The sequence below is a fragment of the Rutidosis leptorrhynchoides genome, chromosome 3 (assembly GCF_046630445.1).
Source record: "Rutidosis leptorrhynchoides isolate AG116_Rl617_1_P2 chromosome 3, CSIRO_AGI_Rlap_v1, whole genome shotgun sequence".
Classification (NCBI taxonomy): domain Eukaryota; kingdom Viridiplantae; phylum Streptophyta; class Magnoliopsida; order Asterales; family Asteraceae; genus Rutidosis; species Rutidosis leptorrhynchoides.
The window spans coordinates 54,547,649-54,571,443 of NC_092335.1; the positions used below are offsets into that span (position 1 = coordinate 54,547,649).

A 23,795-nucleotide genomic window follows, 5' to 3' on the forward strand; every position below is an offset into this window, starting at 1 on the left:
ACATATCATCATCATCTTTGTTCTTTAATATTGTATAATTACTTGATACTTGTTAGATGTTGTTGTTACTTTGTTACTTGTTCTTGTTATTACTTACTTACATATTTAAGAATCAAACTCTTTAGTTTGATTCTCCATAATATCTTGTATTTTTCAAGAACAAAAGAACATAAACTTATTAGTTTATGATTCTACATTTAATGCTTCCAAAGATTTAGAGTTCATGTGTTGCAAATCATACTTGTAAGTCATGTTAGTAAACTTTAAAGGTTACTTTCTTAAAGATCAAACTTTGATTTGAATCTTTAAAGTATGAACAACCATGAACAAATTACATGTTTACTTAGTTTACTTCTTGCACTTTAATTTCATGTAATTAGTTTAAATGGTCAAGTACTACAAGTTAGTCTTGATCTCATTAATCTTGAACTAAAAGTTAACTTTGAAAGTTCAAGAACACACAAATAAGTTTTCTTTAGATATAACTTTGTATACTTATGCTTGATCTAGACTTTTGAGTCTTGGATCTTCAAGATCTAACTAAGAACTATGTTCTACATCTTAAGATCTTGATTAGTTAGTTTACTTTCAAGTTTGTAACTTGTTATTAGCTTTAAAGTTCATGTATGTGTTAGATCTAAGACTTTGATGTAACTTTGGTTCATCAAACTTCATTGAACTCTTAAGTGAGTTGTGCTTCATGTCTTAGACTTGCACTTGGGTTATGATGGTCAAATCTTGGTCAAGATGATGCAAACACATCAACGAGTTGTACACTTGAAGCTATACGCATCAAGGATGAGAACCGTGATAAGCGTCAAGCACCAAGACCACCGGAACTCACTTTTAACTTCCTGTTTTCTGTTTACAGCCCTATGTCCTGCTGTTTCTGTAACATACCAGTAGACCTGGGCTACTGAGACCTTGATTTTCAAATATATCTTTTCGAGTAGATAACTTTTCATATAGGACTCGTCTTAATCCGAGTTACGGTTTAGGATTTATGGCCCTCCGATCGTCACTATGTCCTTTTAACGTTGTGCAGAAATTTCTGACCTACTCGCACTTAGACCGTCGCCACGGTCAAACGAAGACGAGTTTTTTTCTGTAAATTTTACCACACTTAAAAGACTCATACACGGAGCCATGGCCACTGGTCTCACCTTAATTCAGTAAGGGTAGAGGCCGTGGTGACTGTCTGAAATCAGCCTTTGTTTTAAACTACTTTCATGAACGAAACCTACTTTACACCTTTTGTTAAATGATGAATGATGATGACCCTTAAGACCTTATTTACATACTTTTAAACCTATTAAGATGATTTACTGACTTAGTACTATTTGTCTTAGGTTGAGGACCTTCGGACCGATTACTTGCACACCTTTTCCGAACCGACTTTACGACTACATTATCATTGTGAGTTATAGCATTCCCTTTTTACTTTAACTTATTTTGGGAACTGAGAATACATGCGGATTTTATGTTTTACATACTACGCACGAGTACTTAAACTTATATATGTGTGGGTTATATAACGGCATAAACATTCCTTTTAGCTCGGTAACGTTTAATCATTGGTTTTTGAACCGTGAACGCGAATCTTAGATATGGATCCATAGGGTTTGACATCCCCACTCGGGCTAGTCGCGCTAGCATCTAATGAGTGTTTAATACTTCGTAGATATACGCACTTGCCAAGTGTACTTTCAGGAAGTATAAACGTTAAGTTAGTTACCAAGTGCCCACGGTTAACATATACTTTATCATACTATTTTGAAACGCTCTTTGTAGCACTGAAATCTCATGGCCTACCTTACTTACTGTTATACTTAAACTATAGCTCACCAACCTTTGTGTTGACATCTTTAAGCACGTTTTTCTCAGGTGCTTGAGGTTAGCTTCCGCTGTGTACTAGTCGTGCTGTAGACACCCGCTGCTTAGAGTTGTCATCGCATGAACTACTTTATTTTGCATTCAAACATTAGTACTTTTGAACTATGACTTGTAACGACCATTGTGGTCACATACACTTATTATTTGCTTCTACTTAGCGAAGCATGCTTTTGTATTGTAAAACATTCGATGTTGGTTTAGACATCACTTTATTTATGAATGCAAACTCTTTTTGAAATCGCATATAGTACTTAACCTTGTAATGATCCTGTTGTTGATGATTCGTACACGATGGTTTTGTACGGGGCATCACATTTGGTATCAGAGCATTGGTTGTAGGGAATTAGGTTGCATTAGTGAGTCTAAGACCGACCCTAGTAGGATTCACTAATAGAACTAATCTACAACTTGCTAGTTTACTTGTTTTCGCTGAACTTACTGCATGCTGCTGCTTACTTTTACTGCTATATGCCGTATTCTATTACATGATTTCACTACTGTATGATATTACTTGCTTTCGATTGCATGCTACTTCTGTACGATTCGTATATTTGCCATGCTGCTTATTGTTATACATGATTTAAACTGTTGGCCTAATACTTGCTTGCTTTATGACTTACTAACATGGAAAATTTATTTTTCCTTGTTCAGATGTCGGATATTCCACCTGCTAGCATTTTGGACAGTTTAGACTCTTCAGCTACCCCACCAACCACCGTTGCCGATCCACCGATCCCGATACGCGCGAGTAACCCCGGCGCTTCATCTTCCGGGACTAGCAGCCAGCCGCCTGCACCAGTGGCTACTATTGACGGACACATGAACCCTACGGAGATTCCAGCTCCGTCTGCTCCAGGATCCTCGGAGTCACAGCCCCGCATCGGTGGTGTTGTAATCCCCGCGGAGTTCGGGGAAGGGCCATTCCGTAACCATATGCGCATACCATGCCAACGCGCTCCAGATGGACGTTTAGTGCCGATTCCGCCATTCAGACACAGAGAGATGTTGGCCGCCTTCGGACTGCCATTTCAGCCACCCGTGTCACCACCACATGATTCGGATGACTCATCATCCACCGATTCTTCATCAGATGATTCTTCATCAGACTCCAGTGACGACGAGGACCCTGCTGATATACCTATTCAGCCACCCTCTACCCCGCCGAAGAAGCGGTACCGTCCTGATGGCACCGTCATTCTAGGGGTGAATGGAGGTCGTGCTTTCACTGACGCTTTTGGTCGGCGTCGTAGGGTTACTGCCCGTAAGCGACTTGTGTCGTACCCTGCCGACCAACTCATACGTAAGGCACCTCGTTACGTGCTGACTATTTCTGGAGCCGGGACATCTGCACCCCGTTTCGTGCGGTCTGCACCATCCGCTCCACCGGCCCCGCCTGCACCACCAGCACCGCCTGCCCCACCATCTCCCACTGTCGAGGAATTGACAAGGGAGGTGGGAACCCTCCGAGCTCGGGTTACTGAGCTCGAGGAGCAGTTGGCTCAGGTTTTAGACATCCTACACCCACCTTCACCGTAGGACCTTTTGTATTAGATTTCATGATGTAATCTAGTTGTAGTTTCATATTTCACTTATGTATTGTACGAATCTATCATGATGTATGAAACTTATTATTAATGAATGGAAACTTTGTGATGTTATTTTTGCACAAGTGTTCTATTTACGTTACTGTATGGTGTTTTTGCGGTACTTGTATCAACTTGTGTTACTTAATTAACATGTGTTGTGATGTTTACATGTTGGTTGTTATATACTATATTATTATATATTGAATGCTGGATTTTGACTTGAGTCAAAATGTTTGTATAGAACACCATGGCTAACGGTCGATCCACACCTACTGCTGCTCAAATTGAAGAGATGATCCAAGAACGTGTAGCCGCAACCCTAGCAGAAAGAAACCTCCAAGCTCCACCGCCACCACCACCGGTTATCCCACCCGTTCGAAATGGGTGTACTTACAAGGAATTCCAGAGCTGCAAACCACATAACTTCAGTGGAACCGAGGGACCGGTTGGTCTCACCAGATGGTTCGAGAAACTTGAATCAGTATTCCGAGTTAGCAACTGTTCGGAGGACAATAAGACCAAGTTTGCTTCGTGCACGCTATCTGACGGCGCGCTAACGTTGTGGAACACGTTAGCTAAAGCGAAAGGCATTGATGAGGCGTATGCTACGCCATGGGGGGAATTCAAAGCTGCTATGATTGATGAGTATTGTCCGAGAACCGAAATACAAAAGATGGAGATGGAATTCATGCAGTTAAAGGCCGTTGGGAACGACCTTGATGGTTACAACAGGAGATTTTTAGAACTAGCCTTGATGTGCCCGACAATGGTCACCCCGGAATTCAAGCGAATGGAAAGGTACTTTTGGGGACTCCCTAAGAGCATTAAGGGAAACGTCACCTCGTCCAAACCACCAAATGTTCCCGAAGCGATGCGCATGGCGCATACTTTAATGAATCAGATAACCATTGATGAACCGGTGAAAACTAAATCTGAAGCAGGTACTAGTGAGAAGCGCAAATGGGATAACCACAACAACAACAACAGGGGAAGAAACTATGAACAGAACCCGGCGAAACGACATGAGGGTTTCAGAGGAAACAACAACGGTGGAAACCCCAACAACAACACCAACTCCAACCCGAACTACAAGGGAACCTTACCACAATGCAAGAGGTGTTACAAACACCACACTGGGTATTGCAATGTTGTCTGCAAGAAGTGCCAACGGTCTGGGCATGTTGGAAAAGACTGCAAGGTCACCACTTTGAATGGGAAGCCGAACCCCACAAGGCCGAAGAAGTGTTAAGAATGCGGGCAGACTGGCCATTTCAGAAATGCGTGTCCAAATAAGCGAAAAGACGGAGGACCACCATGCGCTAGAGCTTTCAATGTTAATGCAAGGGACGCACACGAAAACCCCGACTTGGTGACAGGTATATTCAAAATCAACAATCTTTTTGCTTCTGTCTTGTTTGATACTGGTGCGGATAGAAGTTATGTATGCAGACATTTTTGCAATAAGATTAATTGGTCATTAGTCCCGTTAAAAGAGAGTATTCTTGTCGAGGTCGCCAATGGAAAACTTGAAAAGGTTGACCATATTAGTCGTGGAGCTATTATCAACATAGCTGGTGCAGATTTCGAGATTGATTTAATACCTATCAAACTGGGAAGTTTTAATGTGATCGTTGGTATGGATTGGTTGAGCAAGATAAGGGCCGATATTATCTGCGGAGATAAAGCACTTCGTATACCACACGGAGACAGTGAGCCACTGATCATCTACGGAGAAATATGTACCTCGAAGTTGAACCTCATTAGTTGCGTGAAAGCACAAAAGATTATGAAGAAGGGACGTTTTGCTGTCCTAGCACATGTGAAAGCGGTAGAAACTGAGGTGAAGAGCGTGAACGACGTTCGAATTGTGAACGAATTTTTTGATGTCTTCCCAGAGGAACTGCCTGGATTGCCGCCGCAGCGAGCAGTAGAGTTTCAGATCGACTTAGTGCCAGGAGCTGCACCTGTAGCTCGCGCACCTTATAGACTCGCACCTTCCGAGATGCAAGAATTACAGAGCCAACTACAAGAACTACTTGATCGAGGATTTATCCAACCAAGTTTCTCGCCTTGGGGTGCACCTTTTCTATTTGTGAAGAAGAAGGATGGATCCTTCAGTATGTGTATCGACTACCGTGAACTCAACAAATTGACAATCAAGAATCGGTATCCTCTTCCACGAATTGAAGATCTTTTTGATCAATTACAAGGATCGAGCGTTTACTCAAAGATCGATTTACGATCCGGTTATCACCAGTTGAGGGTGAAGGAAAGTTACGTGATGAAAACTGCATTCAGGACCCGTTATGGTCATTATGAGTTTCTCGTGATGCCATTCGGTTTGACAAATGCACCTGCCGTGTTCATGGACCTCATGAATCGTGTCTGCTAGCCGTACTTGGATAAGTTTGTTATCGTCTTCATAGATGATATCCTCATCTACTCTAAGATCGAAGAAGAGCATGAGCAACACCTCCGACTAGTACTTGAACTCTTGAGACAAGAGCAACTTTACGCCAAATTCTCCAAGTGTGAATTTTGGTTGAAGGAAGTTCAGTTTCTGGGTCATGTTGTGAGCGACCAGGGTATCAAAGTTGATCCCGCCAAGATGGAAGCCATCAGCAAGTGGGAGACCCCCGCTACTCCGACGCATATTCGCCAATTCCTAGGTCTCACCGATTATTACCGAAGGTTCATCGAAGGATTTTCTCTGATTGCGCGTCCTTTGACCGCGCTGACTCACAAGGGCAAGAAGTTCATTTGGGAACCCGCACACGAATCAGCATTTCAAACTTTGAAGAAGAAGTTAACCTCCGCACCTATCCTATCACTTCCTGAGGGCAGTGACGACTTTGTTGTTTATTGCGATGCATCGAAAAGTGGTTTTGGTTGTATACTGATGCAACGATCAAAGTTTATTGCCTATGCCTCCCGCTAATTGAAGATTCACGAGCGGAACTACACTACTCACGATCTTGAACTTGGAGCCGTTGTCTTTGCACTCAAATTGTGGAGACACTATTTGTATGGAACTAAGAGCACTATCTTCACCGATCACAAGAGTCTCCAGCACATTTTTAATCAGAAGCAACTAAATATGAGACAGCGTCGATGGATCGAGACGCTCAATGACTACGATTGTGAACTCCGTTATCACCCTGGAAAGGCCAATGTTGTAGCTGACGCTTTAAGCCGAAAGGAGAGGACGGCACCTCTTCGTGTTAGGGCTCTAAACATCACCATCCATTCGAACCTCAACAGCCAGATCAGAGTAGCCTAAGATGAGGCTCTCAAGGAGGAGAATATATCTCATGAACATTTGAACATACTTGTCTCTCGATTTGAGGTTAGGGAGTCTGGACTCCGATGTTATGCCGGAAGAATTTAGGTACCTTGTTATGGAGATCTACGGAACCTCATACTTAATGAAGCACACAAATCAAGATATTCGATTCACCCTGGAGCGGGCAAAATGTACCACGACCTTAAAGAACAGTATTGGTGGCCGAATCTTAAAAAGGACGTTGCGACTTATGTTGGTAAGTTTTTGGCTTGCTCGAAGGTTAAAGCCGAGCATCAGAGACCTTCTGGGTTACTTCAACAACCAGAAATCCCACAATGGAAGTGGGAACGGATAACAACGGATTTCATCACCAAGCTACCAAAGACGGTGGGCGGATACGATACTATTTGGGTTATTGTTGACCGCCTTACCAAATCTGCACACTTTTTAGCGATGAAGGAAACAGATACGATGGAAAGACTTGCTCAACTATACATCAAGGAGGTTGTATCTCGTCATGGTGTACCTTTATCGATCATCTCAGATCGCGATCCCCGTTTTGCTTCTAGATTTTGGCGTTCTTTGCAAGAAGCCATGGGAACTCGTTTTGACATGAGTACTGCTTATCACCCTCAGACTGACGGGCAAAGTGAATGAACAATTCAGACCTTGGAGGACATGTTGCGTGCATGTGTCATTGATTTCGGAAAGGCCTGGGAAAGGTATTTGCCGTTAGCCGAATTCTCGTACAATAATAGTTACCACTCGAGCATTAACGCCGCAACTTTTGAAGCATTGTATGGCCGCAAGTGCCGATCTCCTATATGTTGGGCCGAAGTAGGCGAAAAGCAAATCACCGGACCCGAGGTAGTCCATGAAACAACGGAGAAGATTGCTCAGATTCAAGCGAGACTTAAGACTGCACGCGATTGTCAAAAGAGTTATGCCGATCTTAAATGTAAAGACTTTGAATTCAACGTTGGTGATCGTGTAATGTTGAAGGTTGCACCTTGGAAAGGTGTGATCCGTTTTGGAAAACATGAAAAGTTGAACCCACGATACATTGGTCCTTTTGAAATCTTGGAACGTGTTGGACCCGTTGCTTACCGTTTGGATCTACCAGCACAATTAAGCTCAGTTCATCCTACCTTCCAAGTGTCAAACCTGAAAAAGTGTCTTGCTGCACCCGAACTTATCATACTATTGGAAGAACTTACTATTGATGACAAACTTCATTTCGTGGAAGAACCTGTTGAGATTATGGATCGTGATATCAAAACTTTGAAACGCAACAAGATTCCGATCGTCCGAGTGAATGCCAAATGAGGACCTGAGTTTACTTGGGAGTGAGAGGATCAAATGATGCAGAAGTATCCTCACCTTTTCCCGACTCCTCCATCTACCTCAGCTTAAATTTCGGGACGAAATTTTCTTTAACAGGTGGGTAATGTAACGACCCTGGATTTTTCAACGTTTATTTATTAATAATTATTATTATTAATACGTGTGATTAAACGAATGTATGTTATTACATTTACTTGTTACCATGATTGCCCGTACTTGACTTTAATTGCCCGAAACGTCTTTGTGACACACGAGACTTCACGAATAATATTTTTAAGTATTATTTATATTCATGATTAAGTTTTATTAATCATTTTAATTAACTAAAGTTGTTAGTTAATTACTTGGGCTTTTAATTGGATTAACTTGTTAATTACATACATACTTGGGCTTTTATTTGAACTTGGGCCTTTACTAGTATTATTGGACTTTAGAAGCCCACCCTACATTTTAAGTGGACTAGTTAGCCCATACATACATGAATGTATCATTTTAAGAATGAACTAGTTTGATTAAGGAAGATTGGAATCTAGTTACTTGCCATTCCCATGTAAACACACCCATTAACCACACTTTTGAAGCTTTACATGCTAGTAACCAACAAACAATCCTCTCCCCCTTGTGAGCTTGCAAACCGTCGGCATTGGGATGAATAAGGGGAGAGTTTTTCATTTTTTTTACTACTTGTTCTGTAGTATCCTCTCATTCAAACACACACACAAACTTGCAATTACTTTCCTCTCAACTTTTCTCTCAAAGTGTGAGTTACTTTCAAGTTCTTTCTCTCTTCTTTTTCTCCCTAAAAACCGATTTCCATATACACATATCATCATCATCTTTATTCTTTAATATTGTATAATTACTTGATACTTGTTAGATGTTGTTGTTACTTTGTTACTTGTTCTTGTTATTACTTACTTACATATTTAAGAATCAAACTCTTTAGTTTGATTCTCCATAATATCTTGTATTTTTCAAGAACACAAGAACATAAACTTATTAGTTTATGATTCTACATTTAATGCTTCCAAAGATTTAGAGTTCATGTGTTGCAAATCATACTTGTAAGTCATGTTAGTAAACTTTAAAGGTTACTTTCTTAAAGATCAAACTTTGGTTTGAATCTTTAAAGTATGAACAACCATGAACAAATTACATGTTTACTTAGTTTACTTCTTGCACTTTAATTTCATGTAATTAGTTTAAATGGTCAAGTACTACAAGTTAGTCTTGATCTCATTAATCTTGAACTAAAAGTTAACTTTGAAAGTTCAAGAACACACAAATAAGTTTTCTTTAGATATAACTTTGTATACTTATGCTTGATCTAGACTTTTGAGTCTTGGATCTTCAAGATCTAACTAAGAACTATGTTCTACATCTTAAGATCTTGATTAGTTAGTTTACTTTCAAGTTTGTAACTTGTTATTAGCTTTAAAGTTCATGTATGTGTTAGATCTAAGACTTTGATGTAACTTTGGTTCATCAAACTTCATAGAACTCTTAAGTGAGTTGTGCTTCATGTCTTAGACTTGCCCTTGGGTTATGATAGTCAAATCTTGGTCAAGATGATGCAAACGCATCAACGAGTTGTACACTTGAAGCTATACGCATCAAGGATGAGAACCGTGATAAGCGTCAAGCACCAAGACCACCGGAACTCACTTTTAACTTCCTGTTTTCTGTTTACAGCCCTCTGTCCTGCTGTTTCTGTAACATACCAGTAGACCTGGGCTACTGAGACCTTGATTTTCAAATATATCTTTTCGAGTAGATAACTTTTCATATAGGACTCGTCTTAATCCGAGTTACGGTTTAGGATTTATGGCCCTCTGATCGTCACTATGTCCTTTTAACGTTGTGCAGAAATTTCTGACCTACTCGCACTTAGACCGTCGCCACGGTCAAACGAAGACGAGTTTGATTCTGTAAATTTTATCACACTTAAAGGACTCATATACGGAGCCATGGCCACTGGTCTCACCTTAATTCAGTAAGGGTAGAGGCCGTGGTGACTGTCTGAAGTCAGCCTTTGTTTTAAACTACTTTCATGAACGAAACCTACTTTACACCTTTTGTTAAATGATGAATGATGATGACCCTTAAGACCTTATTTACATACTTTTAAACCTATTAAGACGATTTACTGACTTATTACTATTTGCCTTAGGTTGAGGACCTTCGGACCGATTACTTGCACACCTTTTCCGAACCGACTTTACGACTACATTATCATTGTGAGTTATAGCATTCCCTTTTTACTTTAACTTATTTTGGGAACTGAGAATACATGAGGATTTTATGTTTTACATACTAGGCACGAGTACTTAAACTTATATATGTGTGGGTTATATAACGGCATAAACATTTCCTTTAGCTCGGTAACGTTTAATCATTGGTTTTTGAACCGTGAACACGAATCTTAGATATGGATCCATAGGGTTTGACATCCCCACTCAGGCTAGTCGCGCTAGCATCTAACGAGTGTTTAATAATTCATAGACATACGCACTTGCCAAGTGTACTTTCAGGAGGTATAAACGTTAAGTTAGTTACCAAGTGCCCACGATTAACATATACTTTATCATACTATTTTGAAACGCTCTTTGTAGCACTGAAATCTCGTGGCCTACCTTACTTACTGTTATACTTAAACTATAGCTCACCAACCTTTGTGTTGACGTCTTTAAGCATGTTTTTCTCAGGTGCTTGAGGTTAGCTTCCGCTGTGTACTAGTCGTGCTGTAGACACCCGCTGCTTAGAGTTGTCATCGCATGAACTACTTTATTTTGCATTCAAACATTAGTACTTTTGAACTATGACTTGTAACGACCATTGTGGTCACATACACTTATTATTTGCTTCTACTTAGCGAAGCATGCTTTTGGATTGTAAAACATTCGATGTTGGTTTAGACATCACTTTATTTATGAATGCAAACTCTTTTTGAAGTCGCATATAGTACTTAACCTTGTAATGATCCTGTTGTTGATGATTCGTACACGATGGTTTTGTACGGGGCATCACAAAATGTGAGGGTTGTTATAGTACCTCCCCGTTAAAGAAAACTTCGTCCCGAAGTTTTAAGTAGACTTCTCGGATGCATCGACGGTTGAGAAGAGGTGGGGATATTTCCGTTTTATTTGGTCATCACGTTCCCAGGTATACTTGGGGCCTTGCGTGAATTCCAATGGATAGAATATTGTTTTGTTTCAAGAGTTTAAATCATAATTTCTATAGGTTCTTCTATGTAGTGCATTTTATTATTAATGCGGAGGTTATTCAAAATGATGATGTTATACAGGTATTTTTAGTAAATTGGATACATGAAATGTGTTGCGAATAATATTAAACTCATTTAAACCTTGAGCGTTTATGCCGCAATATTAGGGCAGACAAAACAGAGAGGAGTTCGTGAAAATTACGGTCATGAAATTTGATAGGGATCGTCATTGTTTACAACAAAAATGATGAATATGAGTTGAAAAATAGAGTTTTATCGCCTTTGAATAATATAGATAAAACGATTTGATTATAGGAAGAGTATAAACGAAGCTATCGTAAAAGTTTGAAATATGGGAATATCTGTTTGCCTTAACATTTGACATAATTAAAGTTGATTTCCGGAATTCAAGGGATTTAAAGAAAATCTTTATAATCTGTATAAGATTTGATTCTCCGGTAATTAAGAAAATTAAAATTGCCTTAATAGATGTGTCTGGAATTTTGCTATAAATTAGCTTCTCCTGTTTCATTATCTTCACCACTTCTATACTTTCTTTCTCGATTCATACTTCCAAAGATTGTGAAAATGCTTCATCCAGTTCTTATTCTGGATATTTTTCTGACTATCGTTTATGTCATTCTTCTTTTTCATTTATCCTCAGAGGAATCTGTTTACTTCTACAATTACCTTGGGGTTATAGTGTTTTTAATTCTCCCGTGTCTTTAAGTTGCTATACGCATTGATATACACGGTTTGTAATTTTCGTGTTGTTATCGGGCTTTATATTTTCCCTTATATGTCGGAGCTCTATGCTCTTGTTTTTCCTTCCCGACTTCAAGTCAAGAGAATAATGGTCCAGAATTCGTAGGTATGGAGTTTCGAATGATCATAATATACAAAGCAGAAGGAAAGGTAATAGCACGATTTGATTTGTCAAATTACCAGAATTACTATGGATAGAACTATCAAGACTATATGTTCTTGATATGTTCAGAGGTTAAGTAGAATGTAAAAGTCGTGTAACATGGCAAATGATGATTATAAAGTCTATGAATCATCATCTTCCATTAAAAATTTAGCATGACTTACTGTAATATAATCATGTTAGCCTGACGTCATTATATTATACTAATTCATGCTTCAATTTCCAACACTACTTCAAATCATTCAAAATTTAAACTTGTATGTTACAGAAATATAGAAACTAAAACAGTTTCCTTTATTATGTAACACAAATAGTGCGAAGTGATAAATAATTTCGGACAAGAATAGTTATGAAGGTATCTTCAGAAATATAGAGGATATTTATAATGAAAGATACGATGATATCTTAGAATTTTCTAAGATCAAATGATAACGAGGAAAAATTCTTCTGTAAGGATTTAGAATGCGTAAGGAGATCTTTTCTGGTTTTCATCAGAAATCGAATCATCTAGATTCTTTGATTACAGGTTTAGTCCTTGTGATTGGTCCACGGTTTCCTTCATGGTTTGCTCAATCCGTTTTTCAGCACCAAATTTTCTATCGAGCGTTCCCAATACCCCATTCTTTGTCATCAAACTCCTGGCCATTTAGGCCATCTACAATTTTGCTGTTTCCTCTGCATTTAATGCAGCCATATTTGAATCATCGGTTATCAATCCGAGATTTTTTCAAGAAATTTCATTTTTAGATGATTAAACGCTGATTGTAATCGTTAACGGATCTAATGGTTGACGAATAGGCGTTGTTGATTTCAAAAGTAATGAATGATAATTTCGGTGGTTTGATGTGATAATTCATCATAGAATACTAATGAATATAATTCATGAATGTAGTGATCTTTAGTAAGATAACATCTGCTAAAACTTTACTTGAATTCTGATATGTCAAAATCAGAATATGTAATTGAATTTGTATGAAAATGGTTATTCTTTAGTGAACGGATACATATATCCTGTGAATGTAAGTAGTATAGTTAATGACTGTTGAATAAGAATTGAAGAATGTACAGTGTAATATATTAATGTGAGATATAAATATTTTTCGAGTATTACCTACCCGTTAAAATATTTTCACCGTCAACAGTTTGTACAACAGAATATTTAATTACAATCTTTATGAAAATATACGTACATATATATTTTCTTTCAGATGTAATCATGGATTTAATGAGTTAATATAATATTAAACTCATTTGATTTACGGTTGAAATGAGAATTAATAATCTCCAAAACCCTAGAGATTTCATAATTGTCGCGAAATATTTCGCTAATGGAGTTATGAATCAATACTTCATCGTTCATTGTTATTGATATATCTCGGTATATGATGTTGGTGCTCGTGGATTTCTTGTGAAATTCACGAGGCACGAATAATGTTTTCTAGAAAGTTTTGAGTACATCGAAAATGAAGATATACAATCAAACATGTATTTGAATAATACACTTGATTTATTATGAAATGGAGTTTATTGTGCTGAGGCAGTGATTAACGATTGTTAAGTCATTAACGAAGGATGTACATCATAGAATATTAGTGATATGAATTAACCAAGTAGTACATACTAGTTAAGATTCACACGTAATAGCTTAGTACGAAAAGATTTATTATTGTTCCAAACCATATTTATATAAAGTATACGTATATAATTCTTCAGGAAGAATGAGTCAATACATCTTAACTCATTATTACTAATATTCCTTGGTATCTATGGGCGTATGATGTCGATGTTTGAGGTACCGATTATGATGTTGAGACGTGGGATGCTGATGTTGTTGTTGGTGAAGCTGATGCTGTTGGTGGTGATGCTGATGGTACTGGTGGTGCTGGTTATGCTGATGGTGCTGCTGCTGGTGCTCGTAGGTTTTGCACCATATTTTCTAAAGTCACTACTCGAGTGCGAAGCTCGTTGACTTATTCTATTATTCCGGGATGATTGGCGGTTCGGACAAGTGGATGAATAAGATCTAGAATTCTAGATATTATATATTCGTGTCGGGATATCCTGGAAATGAGGGTGAAAATAGTGTTCCGAACGGGTTCGCCGGTAAGCGCTTCAGGTTCTTCGTCAATAGGACAATTTGATGAGTGGAAGGGATCTCCTTCTTCTCGCCTCCATTGATTAAGTCGACTACGAACCCACCCCCAATTCATCCAGAAAAGATGATGGCTAATAGGTTCATTCGTTCCGGTTACGCTGTCCATGGAGCTCGAGGAACTCGAGGAATCAAGTGAGAAATCCATATTATATGATTGAATAAAGGTTTCGATATGAGATGAGTGTTGGATACTGAATGATATATTCGTCTCCTTGAATACGTATGTATAGCAAAAAGATTTCCGTAATTTACGGAGGAAATTTAGAAAAAGTGTTAGACAAAGTCTATTGGGATAGATATGATAAGATATGATTTGTCTATACTCCATTTATGCAATAATTGCAGTATAACGTGTCTAGATTAAAAATGATAAGTATGTAATCAGATAATGATTAAAGACTTTCAATTCGTAATGGCCTATTCAGGTCTAGGGGCTTGAGCTATAGGATCCTTTAAATCGGTAATCCAAACCCTTCCATTCTAGAGTTTCGTAGACGCCATCCGTCAAGAAAATTCAATGATCAAAAATAACGAGAAATCAAAGATTTAAAAGTAATGAATATGAGTAGTGATGACATTATAATGTCTTTGAGATTCTCGATAACTCAATGACATTTTTCGGTTCACAAACCGATGCATAAAGGCATAAAGCATATAGGTACGTGGTATAACAAGGAGGTTATATACGTTTGAGTATGAATAGTAACAAATATAGGAGTTTCAAAATTATGGATAATATTTCATGTAATACATATGTAATACACAAAACCATGATAGATGACATAGGAATATTGAGAATGGTGTCGCATTTAAATGTGGTGGCGGAATTGAATAGTACTTAGGAGAATGAGCAGAGTTCTTAGATTGGCTCAGTATTTTAAGATAGTAAAGTTTCTAAAGTATAGTGTAGCATTTAACAGTTAAAGGCAACAATTAAAGGCACTATAGTCAAAGAAAGTTGTAGTTCTACATTGCTAAGGTACCTAATTGTATAAGGCACACTTAAAATGCAATCCTGGTTCTCTACAACAGCCTAGCTCTGATACCAATCTGTCACACCCCCAAAATGGATCAGGGGTAATTGTGACCAATCATATCATAACACAGTTGTATAAACGAGAACGACTCTATATGAGACTTTTTAAATAAAACCTTTGTTAATAAAACAGCGGAAGCAGTAATAAATGTTTACATTATTATTAAAATGTAAAATAAATGTTTATGAACTAAAATACAATATACGATGTAGACTCCATGCAAGCATCAAATCTATCATCACAAAGTTGCAAACAGCTAGCTCAATCATCACCTGAGACAAAACATGCTTAAAGTGTCAACCAAAAAGGTTGAGTGAAATTCACAGGTTTATAAATAATATCCAAAGTTTTAGACCACAAGATTTAGTTTAAAGTTGATCAATATAGATATATCAATCTAAAAGTGTTGCTGCTGTTTGTAATATCGCTACTAAACAAGTTTACCCTATGACACCTTGTACTGTCAGTGTCGTGGAATCATTATTATGTAACCAAAGACCAACGGTCAAATGGTTAGAGACGTTACTCTCAATAGGCCTACTCACAATAATTAAGTTTGCATTTAAACATAGCAATTAACGATATTACGGTAGAAATTTAGCATGAATCAAAGCAAGACAGCATAGTTAACAGTTGAGTACTTGTGTCTAAGCGTAAAATAGTTTAAAAGCAAGCATGTGTCTCACCCCAAGTTGTAAACAGTTATGAAATAGTAAAAACGGGGCTATGAAGTTCATCTTAAATAGCAGTTGAAGATAATCCACAAAGAAAAGAAATGACGGAAGTAAGTAACGGAGATCTCAACCTAGAGATATAACGTTTAGTCAGTTATGTTCTAACAGACAAAAAGTATGTTTATTAATATAAGGATTATATTAATAGTGACAATTTATAGTAAGAGTTTCTACTTTTGAAAAGTTTCCATTTAAAGCAGGTTTATAGTTTAAGAAAGTTTGGGTTATAATCCTCCACATTAAGACGTTGTACAACTTTGTTCAAACTTCGTTGCTATTAAGTAAGTCAGGATGACCAGATGTAACCGGAGGTCAAGAACTTTCAGTTGGACTATAAGTCTACAACCTTTCGTTTAATCCAAAACCTTATTCCCATTATGGCAACCTAGACATCATCCACTTTACCGTAAATAGCGGTGAGTTCGTATAAGTCATACGTTATCTTTTGATCATATAACTCACCCATTATGTGCGTATAGAAATACAACATGTTTATGTATTAATAATATGATATTAATAAGTTTATTGTTACGTATTAATAATTCGATTATCTTTATTATTTATTTAAGTGTATATAAGTTTAGGTTTATTAATATATATATTATTGTATTTTATGAATTAATAAAGTATATGTATGTATAATAGGGAAAGGAATTAATTAGTTATTATAAGTATTATTTTGATGTTTTAGAATAATAGTAACAATATAATATTAATGTATTTATATGTATTTAATTAGTTTAGCCGAATTATATACATATACGATTTAATTTGTTGATTAATTCCATTAGTCACCTAAAAATTATGTTCATAATTTTTAGAACTCTAGTTAGGCATATGAATCAGTAGAAACATTTACAAAAATAATTTTTCCAAGTTTTTATATTTATTTCCATTTTTCTTTGCATATGTTCTCGGTTTAGATTAAATCAAAATTAATTAGGTAATAAATATCAAATCGACCTAAATAAATAATTTTATATTTTTTACAGGTTCTATATTCTGTAAAAATGTTATAAAAATTATTAAATCAAATTTTATATCAAAATATTATTTATTTAATGTTTTCTAATTATTTAACCATTCTAATCGGCCTATAATTAAATAAATAGGAAAAACAATTTAAAATTAATTTTTATATTTTTTTACAGTATCTAGTGATGCTACTAATCATATAAAAATTTTATAAAACTATATTTAATACACGTTTGTATTTATATTGTATTTTCTTTATTATTTCTCTCGGTTTAGAATAATGCAAAAGTAAATTCTATTTAAATAATAATCGACCTATTTATTTAATTTTTATAATTTTTTCTTGTTTATAAAAGTATAATAATCTCAAAAAAAATTATAATTATTTTTATTACTTTTTAATATTTTATTACGAATTTTTTATAGTTTTTGTGTTTAATTAATAAGTAATTCATAATTAAATATAAATAATATTCCAAAAATTCTAAAAATCATTTTCACATGTTCCTTAACAGTTCCAACTAATTTTTATACAATCATTACTGATCTTAATATTTTATATCATTTATATCTATTATACATACATATATATATATATATATATATATATATATATATATATGTATAATAGATATAAATGATATAAAATATTAAGATCAGTAATGATTGTATAAAAATTAGTTGGAACTGTTAAGGAACATGTGAAAATGATTTTTATATAAAATAGTAAATATATATATAGCGGTTTTGATTAAAATATAGAATATATATATATAAAATAGTAAATAAATTTTGATTTTAATTCTAATATTCTTTTTATGTTAATTTAAAGTTATGAAAATATTTTTTTCCAGTTTTTAAGTAAATATACTAATTTTTATTGATTTATAGTATATATATATATATATATATATATATATATATATATATATATATACATACTAACAGAAACAAAAATAAAAATAAATATATAGCACAACATATAAATTAATATTTCGACTTTAATAACTTATATGTGATTAATAGAATCTGTAAAAATTATTTTTACTAATTTTAATGATTTATAACTATTTAATCCGATTTATATATTATTTTATGTAAACCGAAAGAAAAAAATGAAATAAAAAGAAGGAAAAGAAAGTAAAATTCCTTCAAAATTTGGAGAGAAAGATTTAGGGGTTGTGTGAAAAATATATGAGTTTTAGGTTGGTATTTATAGGTAAAAATGGTAGGTGAAAAAGAAAAAAAAAATAAAATAAAAATTTCAAGGATGCCAATTTTGACAAAAATGAAAAAAATGTGAAAAATGTTTTTGATAAGATTGTTTTTGAAAAAAAAAATCAAGAAAAGTATTAGTCAAATTTCATAGGCTTGAATTGTATAAAAAAAATCTTACTTTTTTTTAGCTACAAATATAAATATAATTACTAATTAAAATAACTTATCATTTAATTAATAATTTTGTTACATATAGTTTTATATATATAGTACTCATTAACATTAATATTAACTAAAGTTATTTTACATAATATATATAAACTTTAGTTAACAAAACGTGTCGACTAAAAATAAATATTTAATCAACGTCGAATTTAATTATATATTACGTATGGATAACAACCCTATAGGCAAATTAGTCAATTCAAGTATGAAAATGTGAGGGTTGTTATATCGCGGGTCGTAAGATATAAGTAATTTGTTATTTTTTGAAGAGTTTAGGGTGAGATGACCGTGATGTGACAAAGTCATATTTTTATAGGGTGTTATGGCTGAGGGTTGTGAGAAGTTTTAGTTGATGTGTTAAGATATAAGTAATTGATAAATGTAATAAAATAATAAGAATAAACAATCACATGAAAACAACTACCAAACCACACACAAATTTTGCCCATCGGTTACTTGAATCACCTTCACCAAAAAATAACGTCCCATAAGGTGCTTCATTGGAGTCCTTCGGATGCCATCTAGGAGTCAATTTCAAAGAAGCCGCTCCGTAAGGGGTAGTCTTAGACACCAAGTCTTACCACTAGACCACCACTCTTATAGTCACCTTTTTTCTATCAAGTTCTTCAAACTAGACAGAGCATTTTATCAAGTTCTTCAAGCTCAAGCTAGACTTGTGCTCATTCATATAATATATAATTAATTCATAACAATTCCATAGTTGAGCTCCCCACGTTATTTATAATTTTTTTTTTTTTTTTACTATGTATGAAGGAATCAAGGTTGGAAAAACTGTGTTTAGCGGCAAGTGACAACAAGTTTTTGGAAATTTTTAGGGTTTCAAGAAAATAAAAGGAGGATAGAAAGGAGGTGCAAACTTGAAAGGGCGGTATGGTATAGGGCAGCGGCGACAGACTGAATATCGGATCAGAGGTCTGGTACTATGAAAAACAATGAAAAACCCATAGGTAGAACGCTATTATTAAGCTATATATAAAGTACAATAAAACCCTAATACGTAATTAAACCCTAATGAACCCAAGACCACAATCAAACTTGAGCCTATTAAACCTAAACTTAGTCTAATACTTTCTGGTTACTTGATTGGTAATGCGCCCAAAATATAGTTTCGAGTTATTTGAGCCCTCATGACAAGCTTCAATCTTCTTTCAACCTGAGCTTCAACTTCTGCTATGAATGCTGGTTGATCTATTAATTTGTGTTTGAGCTTTGGCTAATGCAGTTAGCTACAGCTCAATTAAAGTCGTTTGCATATATTATACTCTATGAATCAATCTATGACTTCAAAACTGTCCATATTTGTCATGTTTTAGGACATTTCGGTAACTAAGAGAGAGTATAAATTAAGCATCTCAAAGCACTTGGTAGTAACTTAATTAAAGGGATAACATACAGAACCAATAATTGATACTGTAAATAAAAGAATGAAGCATATGATAAGCAATGCATTATCAATCTCACAAGAACCATACAGTTTCGGCATATTATAAAAGTTCAGATTTAAAGAGTAACAAAATTCATACAGACATATCATATAAAACCAGTAAATATTTGAAAATGTGACAGTACCATACAGTCGATATTCACAACACAGAAGCCTTAATATTCATGAAAACCATAAAAAAAAATAACTCTATTAGATACAGATTATTAAAAAAAAAAAAAAAACTTGCCGCACAACTTAGCCCTCAACTTGCACACCATCAGGGTTCAGTGTTTCTTGGGCTTGTTCGCATACTTTTTCTTCTTCTTGGACTTGTGTTATTAAGGATTTTTCCTTTGACTTTCCAGTTTTGACTTCGGTTTTGGAGGATGAAGTTTTGGATAGAGTTTTTCTGATGGGTTTCTTGGAAACAGCCGCAGTGTGTTTATCATCGTCTGTTGCGTTGACATGAGGTGTCTCTGTCTTGTTTTTGGTCGCATGTGGGCTAGCTGCAGTCCCATTGCTGGTTGCAGCCACATTACTTTTGTTCCTGCCAAGCTTGGGTGATTTTGGACGTGTTGTTGGTATCTGCACACATCAAAGATATGTCAAACAGAATACTGAAAAACAACAATCACACACAATATTTACCTAATTCAATAATATGGTCCTATTTACTATTAAGTAATTACACATAGTATATAAAATGCACGAATCTATTAGTACAAAAACGAAAGAGCTACGTAGTGCATTACAAAAGTTTGATAAACAAAATTATTGACCAATCAACATTCAAGCATAACAGCATGACATTGCGGCAGAGATTGTTAGAAAATAAACAGAAGTAGCAAGACAATCAACAGCCCATTTAACGAATTGGGTACCTTATTCCCATGGGTGTTCATCTACTAGTTTTTTTTTTATTTCTTCCTCCTTTATTAATTATTTAAATTTAAACTTATCTATTTAACGTAAAGCGTACTATATCAATCTACAGAGTGTTAAACGTAAATAAAAACAACATGATGTAAACATGAGCTATGATTATTTACATTATACGATGTAAAGTGGATCTCTTGAGAATGTGTTTATAACGTGAAACTAACTTTTATCAATGGGTACATACAAATATTAGTATATCTTTTGATTATATGCATGTAAAGCAGGCTTGTAGCATGACTAAAAAGTCAGATAGTTAAAAATACCTTCTTTAAGTCGACTTTTGGAGGCGGTTCTTTGTAGAATTTTGGCATTGGTGCAGCTTTAAACTTCAAGCTTTTCCTCAATTGCTTTATCTCTGCTTCTTGGCTTTCCTGTATTACAAATTTAACAAGTTAGAATTACAGTCCAAGTCACCCGATTAGTTTGTTCAGATTCAACACATTCTTTCGTTGAATACATAAAGATTAAAGATTTGTCGTGTCAAAACCTTTGACTTCTCTTGCAGAGTAGTTTTCTCCACTTCTTTTGCATGAATCTTTTCCTCAATCTTTGAGAAAAACTAGTACAAAAGGATCAAACACGATTGAACACACGACTACTCAATTTATTCAAGAAGATATTGAAAGAAATGAAAAGGATTTATTAGATACGGAGTATTAAAAGTACCTCTTTTCGCTTCTCAGCACGCTCTTCCAATCTAGAAGAAAAACCTAACACGGTGTTCTTTTGCTGTCCATCAGTAGCAACATTCCTAATCATGAAGTCAAATCCAAAAAAAAAAAAAAAGAAGAAGAGTTAAAATTTGAAATCTTAATAAATAAAAAACCAAACAACAAATCATCATTAACACAGCATTCAACGTACACCGGGTCTGCAGAAGAAGGGACATCTTCACTTGCATTCGACTTTGTAGGCTAAAACAAACAAATAAACAAAAGAAAACACAACAATAAAATTAACCAACACGAATAATCTAAAAGCTACAAAGAGATGTACTCGTAACACAGGATTTACCCGTGTTGGACGCACACTTGGACCAGAACCCAAAGTAGCTCTTCGGGTGCCATTAGCAGGACCCGTTTCCTTTGTTTTCACACCAGCAGAAGCTCTTCTATTTGTGGGTCCCACGGCGTTTCCATTTGACAGTGCCGCTCGCGGCTTCATAGGGTGCCCATCAATGCTAGTTTTCATGGACTCATTTTGGGGTTTAGCAGGAAAAGATAGACTTTGAGTCAGACGAGTTTTAGGCTTACGAGTCAATGAACTAACGGTTGGTCCATTTTTCGCCACTTTATTCTTCTTCGAAGCACCCTCATTAGTCTTAACCTCAACTGAATTTGGCATTTTAGTACCATTAACATCCTCACATGATTCAGTCACTTCCAATTTTGATAATTCAACTTCATTGGTTTCCACATTCACAACACATTTTTCATCTTCAATATGAACCCCATTACCAGACTCCATCGCTAAAAGAATTAATACAAATCTTAAATTCATTTTGCTACAAAATACTGATGGATCAAAAAAGATTGAAACACCAACTGAATTTTGATCATTAACTTTTGCAATTTTAGTACAACCCACATAATTTAAACAATAAACACATCCAATTTCTAAGATTCAGGGTATTTTAGTGCCACTGATGTGTCATTTTCAGCATAGACAAACATACATCAGGGACCAATAACACTCACTTTCATGATAAAGTTTCAATCTTTACCACTAAAGTCAGTAAATTGATACTGAAGCTTCAATTATTACTACTAAAAAGTCATTAAATTAATACCAAAGTTTCAATCTTTACTAGTAAATATCAGTAACTAAACATAAGATCGGCATAATTAAAAGTAAAAATTTGAGCAAAACTGTCGAAAACTGAATAAATCAAAGCAATTTCACAGAAAATTTTATAGAATTGAGAACTAAACATTGGGGCTTACCGACTATATGTGAAAGATTTGTACTTGTGAAGAACAAAACAAAGATTATGACTTCATATTCATATGTTGATATAGAAATGGAGTCTTGATTAATGTTTGTGTTTGTATGTATGTGTGACAGAAAGATTTCAATGGGTGTGTGAGAAGATTATGTGCGAAGATGGTGGGGCTGGAGACAAGGGTAAACCTTCATGCTGAATAATTACTAAAATACCCTTAGCTGTGCTTGTCATTAAATAAGTTTTTACCTAGCTAATACGGAGTATAATTTTAAGGCAGAAAGTACAAGTATAGAAAATGTGAGTTACAAGACGTGCAAAATGGCAACGCATGGTACAAGTAGAAATGTGATGGATATTACTAAATTACCCTTGTTTTATTGATTTGCAACTAATCACATTATAATTAGTTGGTGTCTATAGATGGTGTATACCCATGTGGTGCCAGCTCATATGACTGCCAAATTAGTCTTGAAATTAAATAAAATAAAATGGATGTTGTTTTATATATACAAACAAATGAGTACCGCTGATGCATCTTTTCTATAATATTGATAGTAACAGATATATACTTTATGGGACTGCCATATTTAATATTTGATATTAAGGGTGAATCATTTGATATGCTCTGAGCTTAGGTGCGTTTGAATTTTTTTTTTTTTTTTTTTTTTTTTTTTTTTTTTTTTGCAAAAAACAATAACTTATATAAAAACACGTAGACTATCATCGAAAAGATGAAGCCACGTAACGATTACAAAGGCACCAAAGCCGCACAACGAAACCAACTCTAACATCAAAGCTACTACAAAGAACCAACCAGTAAACACGACCAAACTAACCAAAACAACACAATATTCGACAACTCA

The 23,795-nt window shown here is 35.3% G+C and overlaps 1 protein-coding gene across 1 annotated transcript; it reads right to left on the minus strand.

Annotated features, from left to right (window-relative positions):
* Positions 1 to 20,106: 20,106 nt before the first annotated feature.
* Positions 20,107 to 23,087, minus strand: LOC139896127 (uncharacterized). Its single transcript, XM_071878714.1, has 7 exons — positions 22,931 to 23,087; positions 22,002 to 22,456; positions 21,852 to 21,901; positions 21,654 to 21,738; positions 21,475 to 21,546; positions 21,251 to 21,358; positions 20,107 to 20,633 (listed from the first exon to the last, which is right to left on the minus strand). The coding sequence occupies exons 2-7, from the start codon at positions 22,452 to 22,454 to the stop codon at positions 20,304 to 20,306; spliced, it is 1,098 nt and encodes a 365-aa protein (XP_071734815.1). The 5' UTR covers positions 22,455 to 22,456; positions 22,931 to 23,087; the 3' UTR covers positions 20,107 to 20,303.
* Positions 23,088 to 23,795: the final 708 nt, after the last annotated feature.